Genomic DNA, 18,364 nt, shown 5'->3' on the forward strand with positions numbered 1-18,364 from the left:
AAACTTTCTAAAGCTCTGTAGTTGACTCAGGATATTGGATGTTTAAGTACCTCAGGTTGGTGGAGTTATGATTTGGAGGTTACCTGGGTAATGGATTTGACTAATGACAATGACCTACTGTGCCTAAAAGGGCTAGAAGCAAATCACAGCTATAAGTATTTTTTCCTGAAGAAAAATTACAGGTCAAAGGGAGTGCAAGGACTGCCTAAACATGCGTTCCTGATCCCCAGCATCCAGAATCCTGTGTACTAGGTTGCTGCATGTTCTCTCCTTGTGGTGTTTCTCCAGGTGCTTACAGAAGTTATATATGCAACCCTTTGACTGGGCAGCAAGTGTTAGGTATATACTCAAGTTGTATGCATATGGCATCTCTATTTATTGTGCTGGAAAGTTCAGAATTGATGCTCTATTTTCTTCCCAGTCTGAAACAATACTTCTGCTCAGTGGCCATAGTTGGGATGTACTTATTAGAGCCAGAGTTTGTGTAACAGAGGGTGCTAGTACTAGTACATCTGCAATGGACTGAGGTGAGATCCTGGCATGATTTCTAAGTTTTTGCCTACAAGGAGACCCTGTTTGCTGGATTTCCTAGCAGACAGAAGAAAACATTGATCACATTTTTCAAAAATGCAATGAAAACATTGCCTTGTCTCTTGTGTTTCACAAAGAGTGCTTTATAATCCCTTCAGAGAATGCTCCAAGTGAACTGGTGATAGAAATTGAAATACAAAATAGTGAGAGAATTGCCATCTGCAGAGTATCTGCAGAGGCATGGTGAGGGTGTTGTGTTTCTGTGTAAGGAAAGGATGTTCTTTACCAATGTCCCCACATTCTAAACAAAGGTGCTGTTGAAGTGCCTTAGATAAATGGAGTGCTATTTCCAGCTGAACCAGGTTCGCTTCCTAATGAGGCCCACAGTGGCTTGTGCCATGAATGTTAAATGTCTTTGCAGTGCTAAAGGAGGATTTGAACTGCATTTGTGATTCCTTTTTTTCTCTGTATCTGGACTTGCATTTTAGGGGAAAATGCAATCCTGTAATTAGAAAGTCAAGAATGAGTGAGGAGGCAAGCAGAGGTAACAACTGATTACATGTGAATACCAATAAATAGGATGGTTGAGACACTTTAAATGTGGCAACCTGATAACTTGCTTTTAGGTTAGAAACAGCCTCAAGTATTTGTCAGTGAAACTGTTGCCTCTCTTAGGAAAGAAAATAATTACTGCTTTTGTCACATCAATAGCAGATCCTGATAATTAAGTTACTTTTGAAAATTTAATTTATTTATTTTTTACATTTACTTTTTAGTTAGATTATTTTGTATGATATTTGGTTTATATCTTGATGACTCCTTTAATGAGTTTTGGGGATTTATCATAGTAAATTGAACTGTATAACAGTTTTCTGTATATGCTACTTTTTTGTTCTCTATCTGCAGCTTTCTGCAGTCATTGAATAACTCTGCTAATTGTTACTAGGCTGAGGAAGGGCCTAACCTGTTATTTATATCTTTATTAATAATATACCATGTGTTTTCTAGCTGAGAACTACTTAGGATAGAGATGAGGGAATTGTATAATTTTTTTTTATATTTAAATATAGCTAGTGAATACAGAAATATTTATGGTTTGGCTGTAGATGAGGAGAGAATAATTTTCATCACTCTCTTTCCTTTCCTTACAGGGTATAAAATTGGTAACCAGAAGCAGTTCTGAGACAAGTTTTCCCATATAATTTGTCATTATAGGCTGTTTTCAGATCCAGCTTGGATTTAGTCCTGTATACAGCAGTTCATCGTACATTTTTTTTCCTAGTTCAGCTAATGTAGATGGAATTCTCATCTGAAGAATACAGAGCTCATGACTTACATTTCTTCTCAATTGTGGAATTCCCCTATTTTAAAAAAAAATGAAGAGATCAAACCAGTTATTTTTGTAATCATTGAGATGTTTTCATGTATCTTGAGATTTCAGAGGGATTTTAGTGTTCACTTTCTTCTCACTTTAAGTCTTTGTGTTAACATGAGGTCTAAAACATTTTATTTAAAGAGGGACCCAGGAGATTTTCATGAAGTTGCTGGTAAAGGTGAGGTAGGGGCAGGGGAGGTGGGAAGTATCGTAGGAATTGTAGTAACCTATAGGAACTAGCAATACTTCAGAGTTCCTCTTCTATTTTCAATTGTGATTCTTCCTGACACAAATTAAATCAGTTAGATCTTTTCTGGTCTAATATCATTAATGAAAAAATAAGTGGATACTACATATTTTGCTCCTTATAAGGGAGTTTATTCAAAGGTTTCTTTTTTGTTTTGCAGCAAGAAATCAATTGCTTTTTTTTTTCTTTCTAATGGGAATTCTGGTTTTTGAAATGGAAACTGTTACTTTGGACAGGTTCCACTAGTATCAGAGGCTCTTTGCTCTCAGAACTGGCCTGTATTTTATAGCTAATATCACCTTTTAAATGGGCAAATAGAAAATCCTTGCAGCAAAACCTTAGGGTCCAACCTGATTTTGTTCAGGAAGGAGAAAGAAATTTCTTGTTGTACTACCTAGAAAGGACAACTTTTCTCATACTGTAGCTAATTTCAGTGGACTGTAGCAGCAGCAGCAATCTGCGAAGCAGCTTTTACAGATACCTGACAAGGCACATTTCTCTTTCTCCTTTCCTGACTCTTTCCTATGGGTGATACATCTGGTCTTACAACAAAATCTAACATTGGTGTATTTTTTTTTCTTTTAAGATGAAAGAGAGAAAGGAAGAGGAGGGAGGGTGGAAGTAAAAGAAAGGAAGAAAAAAAAATTAATTGCAGTCATGCATCTTGGCAACCAGCACTTAATTTCTTAGGAAGGCCAAAGAAGTGATGTATCCCTTCATCACTTTGGTCTTGGTTGTTAAGGAAGATGGAAGTGCTGAAAACTGATACTTGATTTTTTTTTGGTAGTCATTATTGTTCCTTCTGAAGGTGTAAAACACTAATTAAAGAGGAATCTTTCTGAGTTTACAGCAAACATTGAAAATACATAATTTCTCTGGAAAGAAGAAAAGCACAATTTCAAATTTCTCTCTAAGACTGTGCCAGTTTCTGCAATGATGCCTTAAGTGCAACTTCTGTGGTTGCAATAGGACAGTTCTTCATTATATACTCTACAATTGCAACGGAGTGTAAACACTGGTGGAAAAGATTTCAATGGTGAATGGATTTTAATATTTTTCTTCCCAAGAATATGGCAAATTACTAGATGCTATTTGCTCCAATGTGTGTGTAAATATTATGTGAACATATAAGCTTCAATGTACTAAGCGTTAATTTTCTGTTTTTCCAGAAATAATAGATTTTATTTCCAGATGGGATACTATTAGCTTCTAGCTATTCTAGCTAGTCAGGTATTCTAGTTAGTCACTGACTAACAGAGTATTCTAATAAACAGCAGCTTAAATAAGCAAAACATGCTTATTTTATGGACATAAGCAAGAGCAGGTAAGCATCAAAACAAAACCTTGCCTTTAAATAAATATGTGCAATAATGTACTTCTGAAATAATTTCAGGGCAGAAACAATCTGGCAGTGATAAATTTACTGTAGGCATTCAGTTTTGTCTTATATGAGAAATGTGAATTTCACCTCTATCCTAGGAATTAGATAATGACTATAGGAGTCTTATTTTTGAGAAATCTACAACTACCTGTTTAGTCTTAACAAAGTAATTAGCCAGTTGCATATATTCAGTAAGGGCCACCAAAATGACATAATTTCCTGAAAATAGCCACAGAGTGCAATACTGTGCCCCAAATAACACACCAGTTTCTGCAAACTCAATGGAAGGAAATTTTCTGACTTGGTAAGATGCTATAGAAGCAGCTGTTAGCTCTTAACTGCTTGTCATTGTTGGGGGAGTGCATCATTTCTACATGCTTTTGCATTTTGACTAAAAGAGGGGAAAATTTTTTTGAGAAGTTTCAAGATGTAGAATCACAATATGATCTGTATCAGATTATTTACTTTGCTCCTTTTTTGTGTTTGCACTGAATTTGCAAGTTCTTGGTAAGTTCTAGGAATAAATGGATGCCTGTCCTGCAAGCACATCATCGATGACTTAAGAAATTTATTTCAAATTAGTTGAAGAGCTGTTTAGGTGCAAGCTTAACATGCAGACAAAGAGTTTATATGTTTACGTATAAATTGTTTTAGTTGCTTGTCACACACAAGGATGGATGAAATAAGGGTAAACAGAGTAAACTAACACCTTGTCTGGACAATCATCTATTCCAATAGTGGCCATTTAATGCAAACTCATTCTGCCCTAATAACATAGATTTGGAATGCAATGAAAGAAAAGGTCCTCTGCAGCGCTACAGGTAATATTTTTAGCAATAAGCTCTTGAGGAGTTTTCAAGAAAAAAAATGTGAATGATCTTTCACAAGTGAATATCTTCATGCTCAAGTCAGGTTGCTTGGTTGTGCATGTTGAATTGTGGGCCAGTGTACAATATCAGAATTGCAGATATTGAGGAAATTTACTCATGTGTAAATATTGGCAGACAGTGCCCAAGGGATACCTTGGTAGTGAGAGGCAGGCATATTTCCCAATTATGTTGTATTTTGAGGCAAGAATGGTTATAGAAAGGAAGTTATCATAACAGCACCTTTTTCTGTGAAACAAGTAGGCGCTGCCACTAGACCTTTGTGGGTGACCTTTTGCATTAGGGATAGACATATTTCCACTTTTTTTTTTTCCTAATTCAGTAAGTATTCTTAAAATTTAAATACTTTGTATGGGAAATTATGAGGAAGGGCATAAAGGAATAAACTGATTTCGGTTTGTTAGCTGTATAACATGAGGGATCATGTTTTGACTGAAGTGAGATAAGTATTTTCTCAATAAAGACTGATGTATATGGAGACTGTTTGCTGTAAAATTTAATGATGTTTCTACTTTGCTGAAGTATATAGATAGTTCCACTTTTACCACTGTCATCTTTAGTGTAATTTTGTTTTTTTCATCCCTTTCTGGGTTGTAGAAGTGTATGGCCTAAAATTTCAAGGTTAGCTTTTCTCTGAGTATTCTATATTCTGAAGTATTTTTTCATTGTGGACACATGCATTGTAGCAAAAGCCATATTAAACCACTGTTGAAGAAGAAGGTGCAGAAAGGTGAAAGGAGGTAATGAAATATTGAAGGTAGCATGTGCTTCACTTCTTCCATGTAAAATAATAAAGAAATTAATTTGAATAAAATCTGAAGTTATTATATGATTTTGGATAATCAAGCTACTTTGTTCACTTGAAGTCCTTATGTTTAGGGATTGAAGTATGTCCTGTCCTTCAGATGAAGGAAAGAGAAAGACTATTTTATTTCAGCAAAAAAGATATTTTGGATTTTCACTCTCTTACTCTTCCACTTATTTTTCCTTTTTCTTCATTTTACAGCTTCTGCAATCCCAGATAATGGAAGGAGATCCTGTCTAAAGCTTAAGGTGTTTGTGCGACCAGCAAGTAAGTTCTTCAGATTAAAATTTTGAAGGTGGTTTTCTAGCACCTGCTTTACTGTGTGGTCTAGGAAACAACAAATTTTTTTTTTTTACAGTTAAATCTCATGTCTGTTCTGTACATACAGCAATGTTTGTGTTATGATTTTCATTGTATTTATCTTTTTCATAAAGCTTTGTTTGAATTACTTGGCAGTTGCTAACTTGTTGTTTCTTGAACTTTGTACAAATGGAAGACTTATAATGGCATGTGGACAAGCGCCACAGACTTTAAAATATGAATATACCTAAGTATGTATAGTAAATGGAGAGAAAAAAAGAGAGGAAAAAAGGAGAGTGGGGAGTGTAAGGGTGTTTGACTAACATATTTGGCTGTTATCTCTATTTTTGTTATAGACAGCTGTATGAAAACTATAGGTGTTCATGATCGTGTTTTCGATGTTAACGACAAAGTAGAAAATTCATTAGAACCAGCAGGTTAGTATGCTTAGAGAATCTCTTTTAACAAATGTGTGTATCCCTCTGGTGCCTCAGTACTTTTTTTTTCCTCTTCTCTCTGCATGATTTGCATGGTACAATTGCCCTCCTTTTGCACATTCCTAGTAGTGCTAATATAGTTTGTGATATACTTCCTGTATCATTGTTTAATGCAGGGAAGTAAAAATGTTGCTTTATTTGTTTTTTGGTTTTGTTTTGGTTTTTTTTTTTTTTTTTTTGGATGACATGATTTAGTGAAATTTGGTGTGTGCCAGTGTGAAATTTCCACCAGTACCCTGGAGCCACTGGCCCATCCAATCCAAAAACTCAGTATATTTTAAACACACTCTATTTACTAATTGGACGCAAAGTTTTAGAAATAAAGTCAATGGGCACACTTCATTTGTTAGGTGGTTTCAAAAGACTTGCAGAAAAACAGGACCACTGCTTCTTGAATGCCAGTACATGATGCAGGTATGCAACTAACTGAGATTTAGTTTAAAAAGAAACTAGTCCTTTGAAATTATATCACGTTGTAGATGTACTTTGTTAGGCAAAGTATCATTTAGCATATATGTAGACAGGCGGCTTTTCTTGAAAAATATTGTCTTAGGAATAAGGATGTTCTTCATCTGCCCAGGGCAAAGTTACATTAGCCTCCACCATCAATCAAGCTAACGTGTCTCCATGTGGAAAGTGCATGTGTATTGTTTGTGTGGCTGAAGTTTGTGACAGATAGAAGTGTAAATAATTCTACGGGTATGAGTAACCCAAATGACTCAAAAGGAGTAAAAATTAGGTGGGTATGTAGAAAAGGTATTTGCAGTAGTGGTACATATATTCATTTTATATGCACATACATCCTACTTACATGTTGTATTAAAGCCTCAGCAATGAAAATAAACATTATTTTATGAAAATACACAAATCATATCAGCAAATAATACACATATATCATTTAGTACATACCCTAAAGAAAAGATTACTGAGATTTTTTTCTCTTATGTTGTTTGAATATGAAGCAACTTTCTCTTTTCATGTAAAACAACATGTTAATTTTTTTTCTGTTTTTTATATGCAGATCCTTCAATGAAGTATCATAAGGCTTTTAAAATTTAGCTGATTTAAATAATTTACCTATAGATAAACAATAGAATGTATTATATTTCTTTAAACTAATTTTCAGATATTCCCTAAAAATTTGAAGTTTGTGAATCAAAGATGTTCTCTAAGTAAATCTAAATGCAAGGATAGTGCACTTACATTGGCTATATTTATACATTTATTAGCAGCATTCTTCTACAAAAGACACTAGAATGTTCTCTCAATGTCTCTACCTATTAATATGAAACTCAGTGCACTTCTTTACATTTTGTGACTTAGTGAACATGGTCTAATTAATGTGCCTGATACAGCTTGCAAAAGAGATCATCTGAGTAACACATGCCTGACTTTAGTAAACTTGATAAATTTTTGTTTCAGCGTCGCTTCTCACTTCCTACTGATTGGCTATAACTAGCTAACATCGTCACAAAAGCACATCATTAGAAAGCAGCAGGCAAACCAGGCAAGCAAAATCAAACAAAGAGCATCCTGCAGTCTGAGATTAAATACTGTTTGTGTTACCAGGGGGAAATAATAGCTTTAATGAGAGGGTTTGGTACCACAAAATTCCCACTCATGATATCGATGAATATTTGTATTATTAATTGGGCCAGTCACCATTAGATAATCAGTCACTCTGAGATATGCCAACTGCTGTCACATTTCTCTGTTGTTGGCCTGTTAGGGTTGCTGCTGCCTTGGTGGATCTTGTTGCATGTGTTCTGTGTACTAATTTACATCTCTGATGAGCATCTTCTGCTTCTGTGCTCTCCCCTAGCCTGCCACAGTCTTCTTCCACAGTAGACAGAAGAATCAGAAGGCAGGAGTGTCATGTTCAGCAGATTACTCACTATTGTCTTTCTTGTAAAAATCACCATTTATGTGATTTTTGAACCCTTGTAATTTCACTAGTTTTGTTCAGAAATGTGTAGGAATCTACAGTGATTGCAATTTCACAAGTGGTGGAAGTAATTGGCTCTATTCCTATTCCTCCCCCTCTCTTTCTCCTTAATAATAAAAATGTCCTTAAAGAAAAATTGCAGCTGTGCATATCTGAAAGTTATACCTGAAGCATATGATGTAAGGCTGTGTGATCTGAAAAATTCATGGCTGTCAAAATAATTTTTTCTCTATTGCTGGTACTCCCAGTGTTTAGTAGTGACCTTCTGGATTTTATTCAGGAATCTTTTTCTCTTCTTCATTTGTCTTCAATGCTTCAAATGAAGCAAACCCTTTTCCCCAAGCCTTAAAGGCTGTGCAGTTATGACTCTGCACCTCCAAGAAAAATCATATTTGTAAAGTGATTTTCATAACTGCAGATAAATCGTGTTCTAATATATGAGTGCAGAAACCTTGCAACAGCATTGAGAGAAATCCCAGATGATTTCTCAAAAGGAATCCCTTAATGTTACATGGAAATTAATTCTTCTGTGAAGAATGGCTTTATAAAAGTGGCATCATAGAATGTCTCTGTATTTTTCATTTAAGAGAGGTAATCTTATCTTAGTACTTTTTCATGGAGTTTTTCAGCAGTAGCCAGTGTTCCAGTTGTGGCAGTATCTGATAGTCAGTGAGAATGAGGATTTATTACTGTTATACACTATTGTGGTTTCATGCTGACTCACTGATGTAATTAGGCCAAAATTGTTGACATTCAGTGTTGCAAATTCAGACTTATTTGCGATTCTAGAGGTAGGAGGTAATAGACATAATTCTCCGCTGTAGTTTTAGTTCATCAGCAGTGAGTAAATGTTTCTAAACTGGGGACAGCTAACTTTAAATATATGAAAGGAGGTAGAATTGGCAACACAGGGATATTTTCCCTGTTGTTTCTTAAATATGTTTTAATTGAGAAGCAAACTTTTCTGAAGTACTCTATTGCCATTGCAGTGTCACCATAGTACAAGATATAACCCAGAAGTGAAATGTAAAAGAGCTTTTGGTATTGATGATTAGTGAAAGTAGCATTTTCAGAAGCCAGCATTCACTGATATTTTTAGATTCCTTTGGATTAATTCTGGAGGAAAAGACTAGGGCCTCATTTGGCCCCAGTATGCCTGGGAGGGTCTCCTTGCCATACATGGTGCAGAACTTCAACTTAAGCCATTTTAGCCAGACTTCCCAACTCATGCCACAGAATCAAATGATGGGTAAGGTTGGAAGGGGCCACTGGAGGTCATCTAATCCAACCTCTGTACACAAGCAGGTCCCCTAGAGCATGGTACTAATGGTTGTGTCCAGATGGCTTTTGACTATCTCCAGTGAGGAAGACTCCATACCCTCTTTGGACGCTCTGTTCCAATGAATAGTCACCCACACAGTGAAGAAGTTCCTCCTCTTCAGGTGTAACTTTCTGTGCATCAGTTTCTGTCCTTTGCCTCTTACGCTATTGCTTGGCACTACCAAGAAGATATGTCTCTTTCTCATAAACATGAACATATTTACAGCTAATCAATGCTTGCTTTTCATACTTTTGCCTTGAGTAGCCTTATGTGATTACAGCATCAATTAGTGCTGGAGAAAGTACATGTGATAAATTGCTAATTTGGTTTACTGTGCACCTTGCTGTGTAACTGAGCTGCGGCTGAAGAGCCTATTAACCTAAATTATGCTAAGTGCTCTCCTGATTTTGTGCTAGGTGTCAAGGGTATGAAAGCTCGCCTGTGGCTAAAGCCAAGTAACATGAAAGGCTCCATGACAAAGCAGGATGGTGATCCCAGTATCCTGACTCCTGCTTCCCTTAGTGGCACTGCTCAGGTCTCACCCAATGTAATCTGGCGGTGCAATTTTTTGAGATGAGAGCTGAGACAGATACATCACAGGCACATTGACATCTCTTACAAATTAGGGAGCTTATTTCATTAAGTAGGTGAGATACTATGCTGGAAACTTTCGCTCTAAAATAAACTTACAAATACATTTTGAGGCCACTTCATGCTTCCTAAAAGGTTTTGGCTTTTTCTTTTTATTTAGTAATGGAAAGCAAGAGCTGATTTTTTTATGGCAAACCCCAGATTGATTGCTTTTTGAATAGCTAAATTAGATAGCTTTTGATATGGAGGATATTTGCTACCTTGTTTTCTTCTGCCACTAATGCATAAGCATGTTTTCCTAACTCATCTGATTCTTTCTTCATTAGTTCTAGTAGCATATATGTAAATCTCTATTTTGTGTACCATGAAAGGTAGTGAGATTCTTCCAGCTGGAGTATATATTCTATAAAATTAGTGACTGTCATGTTTTAGTCTTTAAAATTTTATTTGAAGAAAGAAGGAATGATTTACATCTCCTGTTCACCCCTAGATGCAACATACTTCAGTGGAAATTTTGTGCATGGAAGGGGGGGGTCTATGTTTGGACTTACAGGCTGTAATTTCAAATTCAGGAGCCAAAATCAAAACCAAATAAGGGAACTAACTGCAAAATTAATTCTGGGCCTGTTTTGAAAACCAGGTGTTTTTATTTAGCTGCCTCCCAACTGATGTTGCTATCTAATCCTAAATAGATTAGGTAGATCCTAAGATGGAACCACAGTGTTTTACTGAAGAGGAACCTTTCATTCTCTAATCTGCTAAAGTCTGACTTACCTTCTGTTCCTCTGGTCTTCAGTGGGAGGGAGTTTTGCCAGTAAGAAATGCAGGACTTGGCCCCAAGTTGGTTACATAATGAGGTATTACACGCTTGTGAAAGTCAATGACAGCACAAGGTTCATTGCCCTATTTCATAAAGGCACTGAAATCTACTTAGAGTTGTCAGCTCAGTGAGAGTTTATTAAGGATGCAAAATCTCATTGGAATGTATGCTTTCTGTTTGAACAGATGATACCGTACATGAGTCAGCCGAGCCATCCCGTGGTGAGAACGCGGCACAGACACCAAGGATACCCAGCCAGCTTTTGGCAACTCTATTGTTCCTCCTGGCAATGCTTTTGATATTATAGCACAGTATGCTCCGACAACCTGTCACAGAAAATACCAGGGTCTTGGAACATCAAAGATCCACCTAACTGCTCATCCCAGGAAAGGGACTTTATTGTTTTTGCAGATGTCAAATTGTTATTTTTCCTTTTTCTTCTCCCTTTTAGCCTGAACTCAGCAAAAATTTGAAGGGGATAACTAGCTTCAGCACCCACCCCTACCTACCCTGTGACTTTCTTAACCCCTCCATATAAATAAAAGGACTCCAAATGAAAATGCCAAACTATAATAGTGACACTAGTGATTCTTATTTTCTTCTGCATTCTCCTTTAAGAAATCACCTCTGTTAGCTCACTGTGTCATCCGTATGTGGACAAGAAAGTGTAGTGGCAGATGTGGTCAGTGAGGGGTAAGGAAAGTGAGTGAAAACCTGGGAGAGTCTGTCTCTGTGGTACAATATTTATGCCTTCTCATTCAGCACTGTAAGATGGTCATGCAAGGCATTGTGTCATCATGTCAGGACTGGAGGGGAGATATTAAGAAATAGACATAACGCCATTTCCTCCAGAAGTTTCTAACTGAACAGGCTTCTGAAAGGGGAAGACAATGTTTCTTATGGGACTCTTGAAACATCTTTGACAGTAAAATTTTTGCTCACAAGTAAAAATGCTTTATTTGGTGAGAGGAAGAAGTTAGCACACAGCAGGCAAGGTCAGATTTAGGAAACTTCACTGGGGGTGTGAGTGCCTCTGTTATTTCGTTTTAAGGGGATAATGCACACCGGCTTATTTTATTTTAAAACAAATCACCGTGGTGCTAAAATTTTTTTCTTGAAATGCAGAGGCACTTTTGAGAATAAAGTGACCTTCCCCAGCGCTGACTTAGTAGCTAATAGCCTTGGATGCTGCTCTGGGTATTAATACATGCCAAAAGAGGACATTGGTGGCCAGAAGAAACATGTTTGGGACACAGGATCTCCAGTGTTCTCTTGATTTGTCTCTCCTGTAAGTTCCTCAATCATGGGAATAAATCACATGTAGAAGAAGCCAGGGCAGTCTAATAGCATTGTTTGGTGGGGGAAAAGAAAATAAGTGTGGAATATTAATTCAATGTTGATTTTTTTATCTTTTCCCCTTCCAGCATAGTTTGAAGAATAGAGGAAACGTGTTTATCAGCTGGAGATAAACTAGATGGGCTCCCAAAGACTTAACAAAATATTTTTTTAAAAATCCACTAGAATAGAAAATACATTATTTAGATATACTTTATGCTGAGAGTGAGTATATATGCTTGTCCTATTTAAATGTGAGAGAAGCGGAAACCCTTGATGCAATTAGGAAATGGGACTGTCTTGTTTGATGGAACTAGGAGTGACCCTGTTTAAGGAATCTGAGCCTTGGCTAACAAAACTTGAAAAAGTAATTTGCCAGGATGTGCAAGCCTTGGGGTATTTTTTGGCTAGGCTGCCATGAAATTCAGACTGCTAAGCATAATCAGTGAAATTTCAGACCCAGACTGAAGCAGAGCTTTTCTGACAAAAAATATGGTAATTAAGTTAAAGGTGAAACAAAGCATGGAGATTATTCAAGCAAAACAAGATTTTTCTGTATTAGTTACGAAGAAAAATTCTGCCGTAATAAAATTGAGTGATGCCATTAGTGGACATAATTTCATAGACTTTATATTTTTAAATTAAGAAGAACCTTCTAGAAGTTGAGGCAGGAGAGGGGAAAATAAAATTGATATGTAAAGGGAGGTTTCATGCATGCTGAGCTATGACCTGGGCTTGCCTGATATCATATATGTTCATGAATACAGGACCTATACTTACAGGAGACATGCAGGAAGTTCGCTCTAGTGTGAAATGCATGGAACAAAGATACACAAACGGTGAGGGAAGTCATCATCTCATTACAGGCTGTATGGTACTTTGCTCTCTTTAAGGTGTATATACTTGATACACACACTAATACTTTCTGTAGGTAGAAATTAAAAACCTTTGGATGAGGTGAGCTTAATCAGAATGCACTGTATCAAATGGATTATTAACCAGAGTACAGATAATATTGCATGATGTGTAACAATGTTAAAATGATTTACAATAATTCCAGGCAGTCATACAAGTAGTACAAATTTGATGTAGAAATGGTGACATTTGTCATCCTTTTTCTTTGAATGATGTTGAAGACGTCCATTTGCCCAGAGCAAAGCATTGTCACTGGCGTTACACCTGGTGAAACTCACCCACTCACCCAGAGCCTTGCTGTGTACGTGGGGGACAACACAAGTGATGATCCCTGGGCTGCCCAGCATGGCTGGGAGCAGCATTCCAGGCCCTGCCAGTTTCATGCTTGATGGCATTAGGCAATCCCAGTCATACCAAGTACATAAATGTTGGTGGGTTTTGTGTTGTGTTGCAAACCTCTGGATGCTTTAAATGCAGATGTTGCTGAAAATTAAGGAGTTTGTTGCTCCCTTACCCTTCATCTACCCCTGCTCAAGTCTGAGGTACTGATTCTCCCTAGCCTTAGTGGGTTACTTACACCCATGACCTGCACTCCTGTCTGCCAAGGGCATTGCAACCTGAAGCAGGCAAAATAGGGATCAGTCAGTTTAGTGGATACTGTGTATCCTTCAATAGACAAGGTAACATTTCGTGTCAGTTTAGAATATTGTTTTGTACTGTACTTACCTGGGTGGCGAAGGAAAGATAAGTAAAACTTAAAGCTATGTTCTTTAAATTCTGTATTATTAGCAACCTCTGTTGTATATAGTGTTTGATAATAAAGTATTAATTTGATTCTTATGTCTTTTGTAAGTGAGAACAATAGACTTTCAGGATATTAAAATCACGTGTTGATTACAAGACAGAGCTTTGAAGCATCAAGTGTGATCATGGCTGAGAACTGAGAGACAAGTGGCCATGACACTGCAGCATACAGGATTCATCTTCGAAAATCGTTCATCTGTTGCAAGACTTCACAATGTCAAGACCTGGAACAACATGACTTTCGATGATCAATGTTTTGTCCTCGGTGTTTAAAGGTCTTATGTTGGAGCCCTGTGGTTTCTGTGTTAGTTTTGTTCTTTTGTATCATGTTTTTTTCTAAAAAGGCTTTGGGGATATAACAGCTTTTCTGATATTTTGTTTGTTTGTTTGTTTGTTTTTTTCCTCCTGTTTTCTTTCTGGATTTGTTCCCATGAATAGTTTTTTCCAGAAGAGATCTTGCCAGTGTCATGTGCGATATATATATGTACTTGGTTCCAAAAGAACTAGAAACAAATTTGGGAAGTACAGAGAGTAGTTGAGTAGATTGTTTCCTTTCTTCTAGAATTATGGAAGGAAAATGGTTGTATTTGTACCTGTTGATTCCCACCCCTAGCCCTCAAAACTGAACTTAATCTATTGCCTTATGGGTGCAATGGTTCAGTCACTTTCAGAGGTTTAGAGTATTAACTCTTCCCGTCTTTTCATTACACTTGGATTTTGTGATCACCAGTTTTAATGTACAACCCTCCACATTTCTCTTCCCTCTTCCTGCCCTGCCTCCTCTCCCACCCTCGTCCTTTTTTAATTTGGAGCTGTGAATGGGCAGATCTGTTTCTGGTCTGGCATCACTGAGTTTTTCCCATGCATTCGCCCTCGAGCTTCTCAGATGTGAGACAAATCTCCCTACAATAGGCTTGCTGCCATTGTCTGTACAGTTTAATAGATGCTGGCATGTTGGAGGTTACCCATGAGTCTGCAAAATCCGCTTACCATGCTTACTCTTGACACCCCATTGAAGACACTCATTGTGTATGCATCTGGGTATGAAAGTCCAGCTCAGTGTGGTCCTGTGCTTGTACTGCCCTGCTTTGCAGTTTCTTTGCACTTATTCATTGAGTGCTGTTTTTGAAATGCTTACATTATATAAACTTAAAAGAAAATGTTTAAAAAAACCCCACCCAAATGCCCTGCCCCATGAGATCTGTATTTGTATATACACGTGTCCGTACAATTATACTTAAATAAAATTAAAGATTTTCATCATTTTAATTGGTTCTTTTAGACTATATTTTGTTTAATTTACTGCATTTTCATTTTGTGGTCTGTTTTTACCTACCTTACCCAGAGAGATAGAATGGTTGGGGTTGGAAGGGACCTTCAAAGGTCTTCTAGTCCAATGCCAAGATATCTAGGGATATCTTCCACTAGATCAGGTTCTGCAGAGCCCCATCCATTGAGTGTTTCCAGGGACAGGACAGGCAATGAGAGGAGTATGAATGGGACTGGATGAAAAATTCACATTACAGGCACAACAACTGAGTACCTGCAGCTGTAACTACCAATGCCATGGCAGATCTCTCCTCTTCACCCTTTTTAATGTGTTTAAAGCTCTTCCAAATACTTAAGAGGGTAAGGAGCTGTATCAGCTGGTGCATTGCATCATCACTTTGCCCTGTTCTGGGCCATGCAAGTGATCTTCCTCCCCTGGATAACAAGTGGTTGTAAGGTGCAACTCTTAATTCTTGAAGAGTAGACCTAGCCCCAGAGTTGTGCAAATAGGGCAGGTCCCCCTCTTCCCAGAATGTCTCTCAGCCTGGCAAAGAGATGAGGTTGGAACTGGCTTTGAAATATTCACCATACCTTTCTTTGTCAAAAAGGTTCAGAGCAGCCAAGTCTAATGAATGGGAGAATGAATGCATTAGGTGACCTTATTATGGAACCAAGGTTTCCTCCTGAAGGGAAGGGGTAGAAAAGTGGAAGCTTGAGGAACTGGATGGCTTTCTCCTCCTTCCTTCCACCCTGCCCCCAGAGGCTGATACAGTAGTGGCTCTCAAAAAGTACAGGACTACATTGGTGTTGACTTGTGTTTAGGTCTGAAATAGTTGTCTTTGGCAGTGTCTGCTCACTACTCATATGATAGATTGAACCTGAGAATTTAAGTCATAAAAGGTGGGGAGCACATACCAAAACCTGTAGTACATGCACTGTGCATTCAAAACTGCTGTAATTGCACTGTGCTAGCATTCGGCTCACAGAAAGCTTTTTATTATATTTAATTAGTGGACAGGGTAGCAAATACTAATTATAACTTAGACTAACCTTCTTTTAAAATGAGAAGTGACAGATTGGTGTCTGTGTATTTGATACAAAGTATTGATGCACCATTTTTTTTCTCTGGAGCTGTGATGTTACAACCAGGAGAGGGTTATAAGTGACATATGTTCAGTATGTTTTAACATAATACCCATGTCCAGAAAATATCCTGCACACTTAATAGCCTTTGCTCAGAAGACACTCTGCTTTTGCTGAGAATGGTATTTGATTTCATTTTTCTGCATTAGTGTGCACAATGGGCCTTTGTACTCCCTCATCTTTCCTTCTGCAGAATATTTCTTCTCACAGAGTTCCTCTGAGGGCATTCTTAGGAATATTCAGGCATGCATCATACTGCTATAATATGGTTCTGTGCCAAAGTGTTTTTATTCATTTAGAACAAAGCTTTGATTTATACAGGTTAGAGATGTGGTAATCAGCTGGGATGGTTAAATTTTTTACAGGCTTTAACAGAACAGAAATCAAAAGTACCTCCTTCCTTAAAACTCTTATTTTTGTTAGCATTTGCCTTTACTGGAAAGTTTAGTTGAAAGCCTGAATCAGCTTTATATGGCATGTGTATGCATAAAGAACCCAAATCAAGACTGAGTCTTCACTGTAAATGCTGCAGTGCAGACAGCTCCTATATATGGTTACTTGTGTTTGCTTTCAGCACATTTGATTTACTTCTGCTAATCAAACAACCTGAAATATCACCAATTTGAATTTTTGTTGAAATTTACCATTAGACCACAGAGAAGCTTTTAAAGCAAAGTCTTTGTTCGAGGAAAAAGTAAACTTTAAGAAAAATTCAAAAATAAGAGATACTACAAATATTTTTGTGCTAAGTAGGTTTTCTGTTGCTTTCCTCCCCCCAGATAAATCTGTTAGCTGACTAATTCTGTCAGTCATATTTCATTTGGAAAAATTCAAACCACAAGATAACTCTTGCAGCCACCAGCACATCTTGAAACACTCATTTTTCCTATTATGGTTCTTCAAGCAAGTTCTCATGTCATTTGATTACACAAGGAGGAGTATAAATATGAGAAATTGCAGGGTGGTAAGCTAGATATGTATTTGGAGAGAAAAAAGAAGAATTTTTTATTTTCCTAGCACATTGTGAATGCATGCAATGCATTTGAGATCAAGAGTATAGAGTGATTTCTAGATTCCTCTACACCTTGTAATGCAGCTGAAGGATGGAGGTTACCTCTGGCTGCATGTACAATCTCAAGTGTCACAGTTCTTGGACACAATCTCTCAGTTCTATGTTCAAAGCCTGCTCTCCCTGAGTGCTATTTTGTGGGACTTGCCCACTTACCAGTATGTACTTTCCAGTACTAATTTTAGCATTTAAATATATTTATCTATCCACAGTCAAAATGCTGTTGAGAATACTGAAGTTTTTGTCTGGATAGTATTTGTAAAAGGAAAGGTCAAGTAAATGAAAAGGATACAGAAGGTGCAAGTATCCCTCTGATCCTTGTTCTGCTAAGAACCAATTGTGCTCATGTACTCTGAAATCAGGGTGTTTCAACTTTTTGCTTGACTAATCACTGACCACTAGTCCAAGAAGTTTTTGAGGCTCTGTTTTTTTATCTCCTCGCTTTATCTATAGCTGAACAAAACAATAAGTTTAGAAGCTGAGCACAGCAGAAGGAAAGCATCTTGAGGCCTAACGTAGCAACCCTGATGAGACACTGAAGCCTCAACCCATTTACACTTGGGTATTGGGAATAAGTGGAGTGTTACATATTGCAGATGACAAGCTGTGGTCCAGCAGCAACTATCAGTGTCTGAGGAGGGTCAGAAGAATCAAGCCCTTGGCTGGGTGTGAATGCTTCAGTGGAAACTTGGCATGCTGTACATTATATAGCCCTGCGTGTATCCCAATTCCTCTGTTCACTACAATGAGGGTGGAGAAGGGGTGGGGAGGAAAGAGCACATTCAGTCACAGATGGTTGAGCAGCAGTGGGAAGTATACAGCAGTCTTTAAGCCCAGAAGTGGTTACTGGTGTAAACTGCCTGTGAGTAGACTTGCTTGTTTGTGGAAATTTTGTAAAAACATGAAATAGAAAACCTGGTAAGTTTGATTGTGATTGCGTCTGTGCTTGCAGAAATCAAGGAAAGATTTCCCATTGACTCAGACCTACGTTGCTCAGTTTTGAAAACTCACTAGCATTTAAAAATACACACCTCACTGTGCTATTCTAAAACAGGAATAACTTGGGAGTCTTGCACTCTGCAAGGCTTTTCCTGGAGCTGCTGCACTTAGGGCTGACAGCTCAGGATTT

General features: G+C 37.5%; 1 protein-coding gene across 2 annotated transcripts in view; it reads left to right on the forward strand.

Annotated features, from left to right (window-relative positions):
- Positions 1 to 15,023, forward strand: part of EFNA5 (ephrin A5) — a 211,139-nt gene extending 196,116 nt beyond the window's left edge. For both annotated transcript variants that reach the window (XM_021524772.4, XM_021524771.4), the window contains 3 exons: positions 5,428 to 5,493; positions 5,883 to 5,963; positions 10,886 to 15,023. In XM_021524772.4, the coding sequence (XP_021380447.1) occupies positions 5,428 to 5,493; positions 5,883 to 5,963; positions 10,886 to 11,007 (269 nt within the window). In that variant the 3' untranslated portion in view covers positions 11,008 to 15,023. The remainder of the gene's footprint in view (positions 1 to 5,427; positions 5,494 to 5,882; positions 5,964 to 10,885) is intronic.
- Positions 15,024 to 18,364: the final 3,341 nt, after the last annotated feature.

The sequence above is a fragment of the Lonchura striata genome, chromosome Z (assembly GCF_050655825.1).
Source record: "Lonchura striata isolate lonStrDom1 chromosome Z, ASM5065582v1, whole genome shotgun sequence".
Taxonomy (NCBI): Eukaryota; Metazoa; Chordata; class Aves; order Passeriformes; family Estrildidae; genus Lonchura; species Lonchura striata.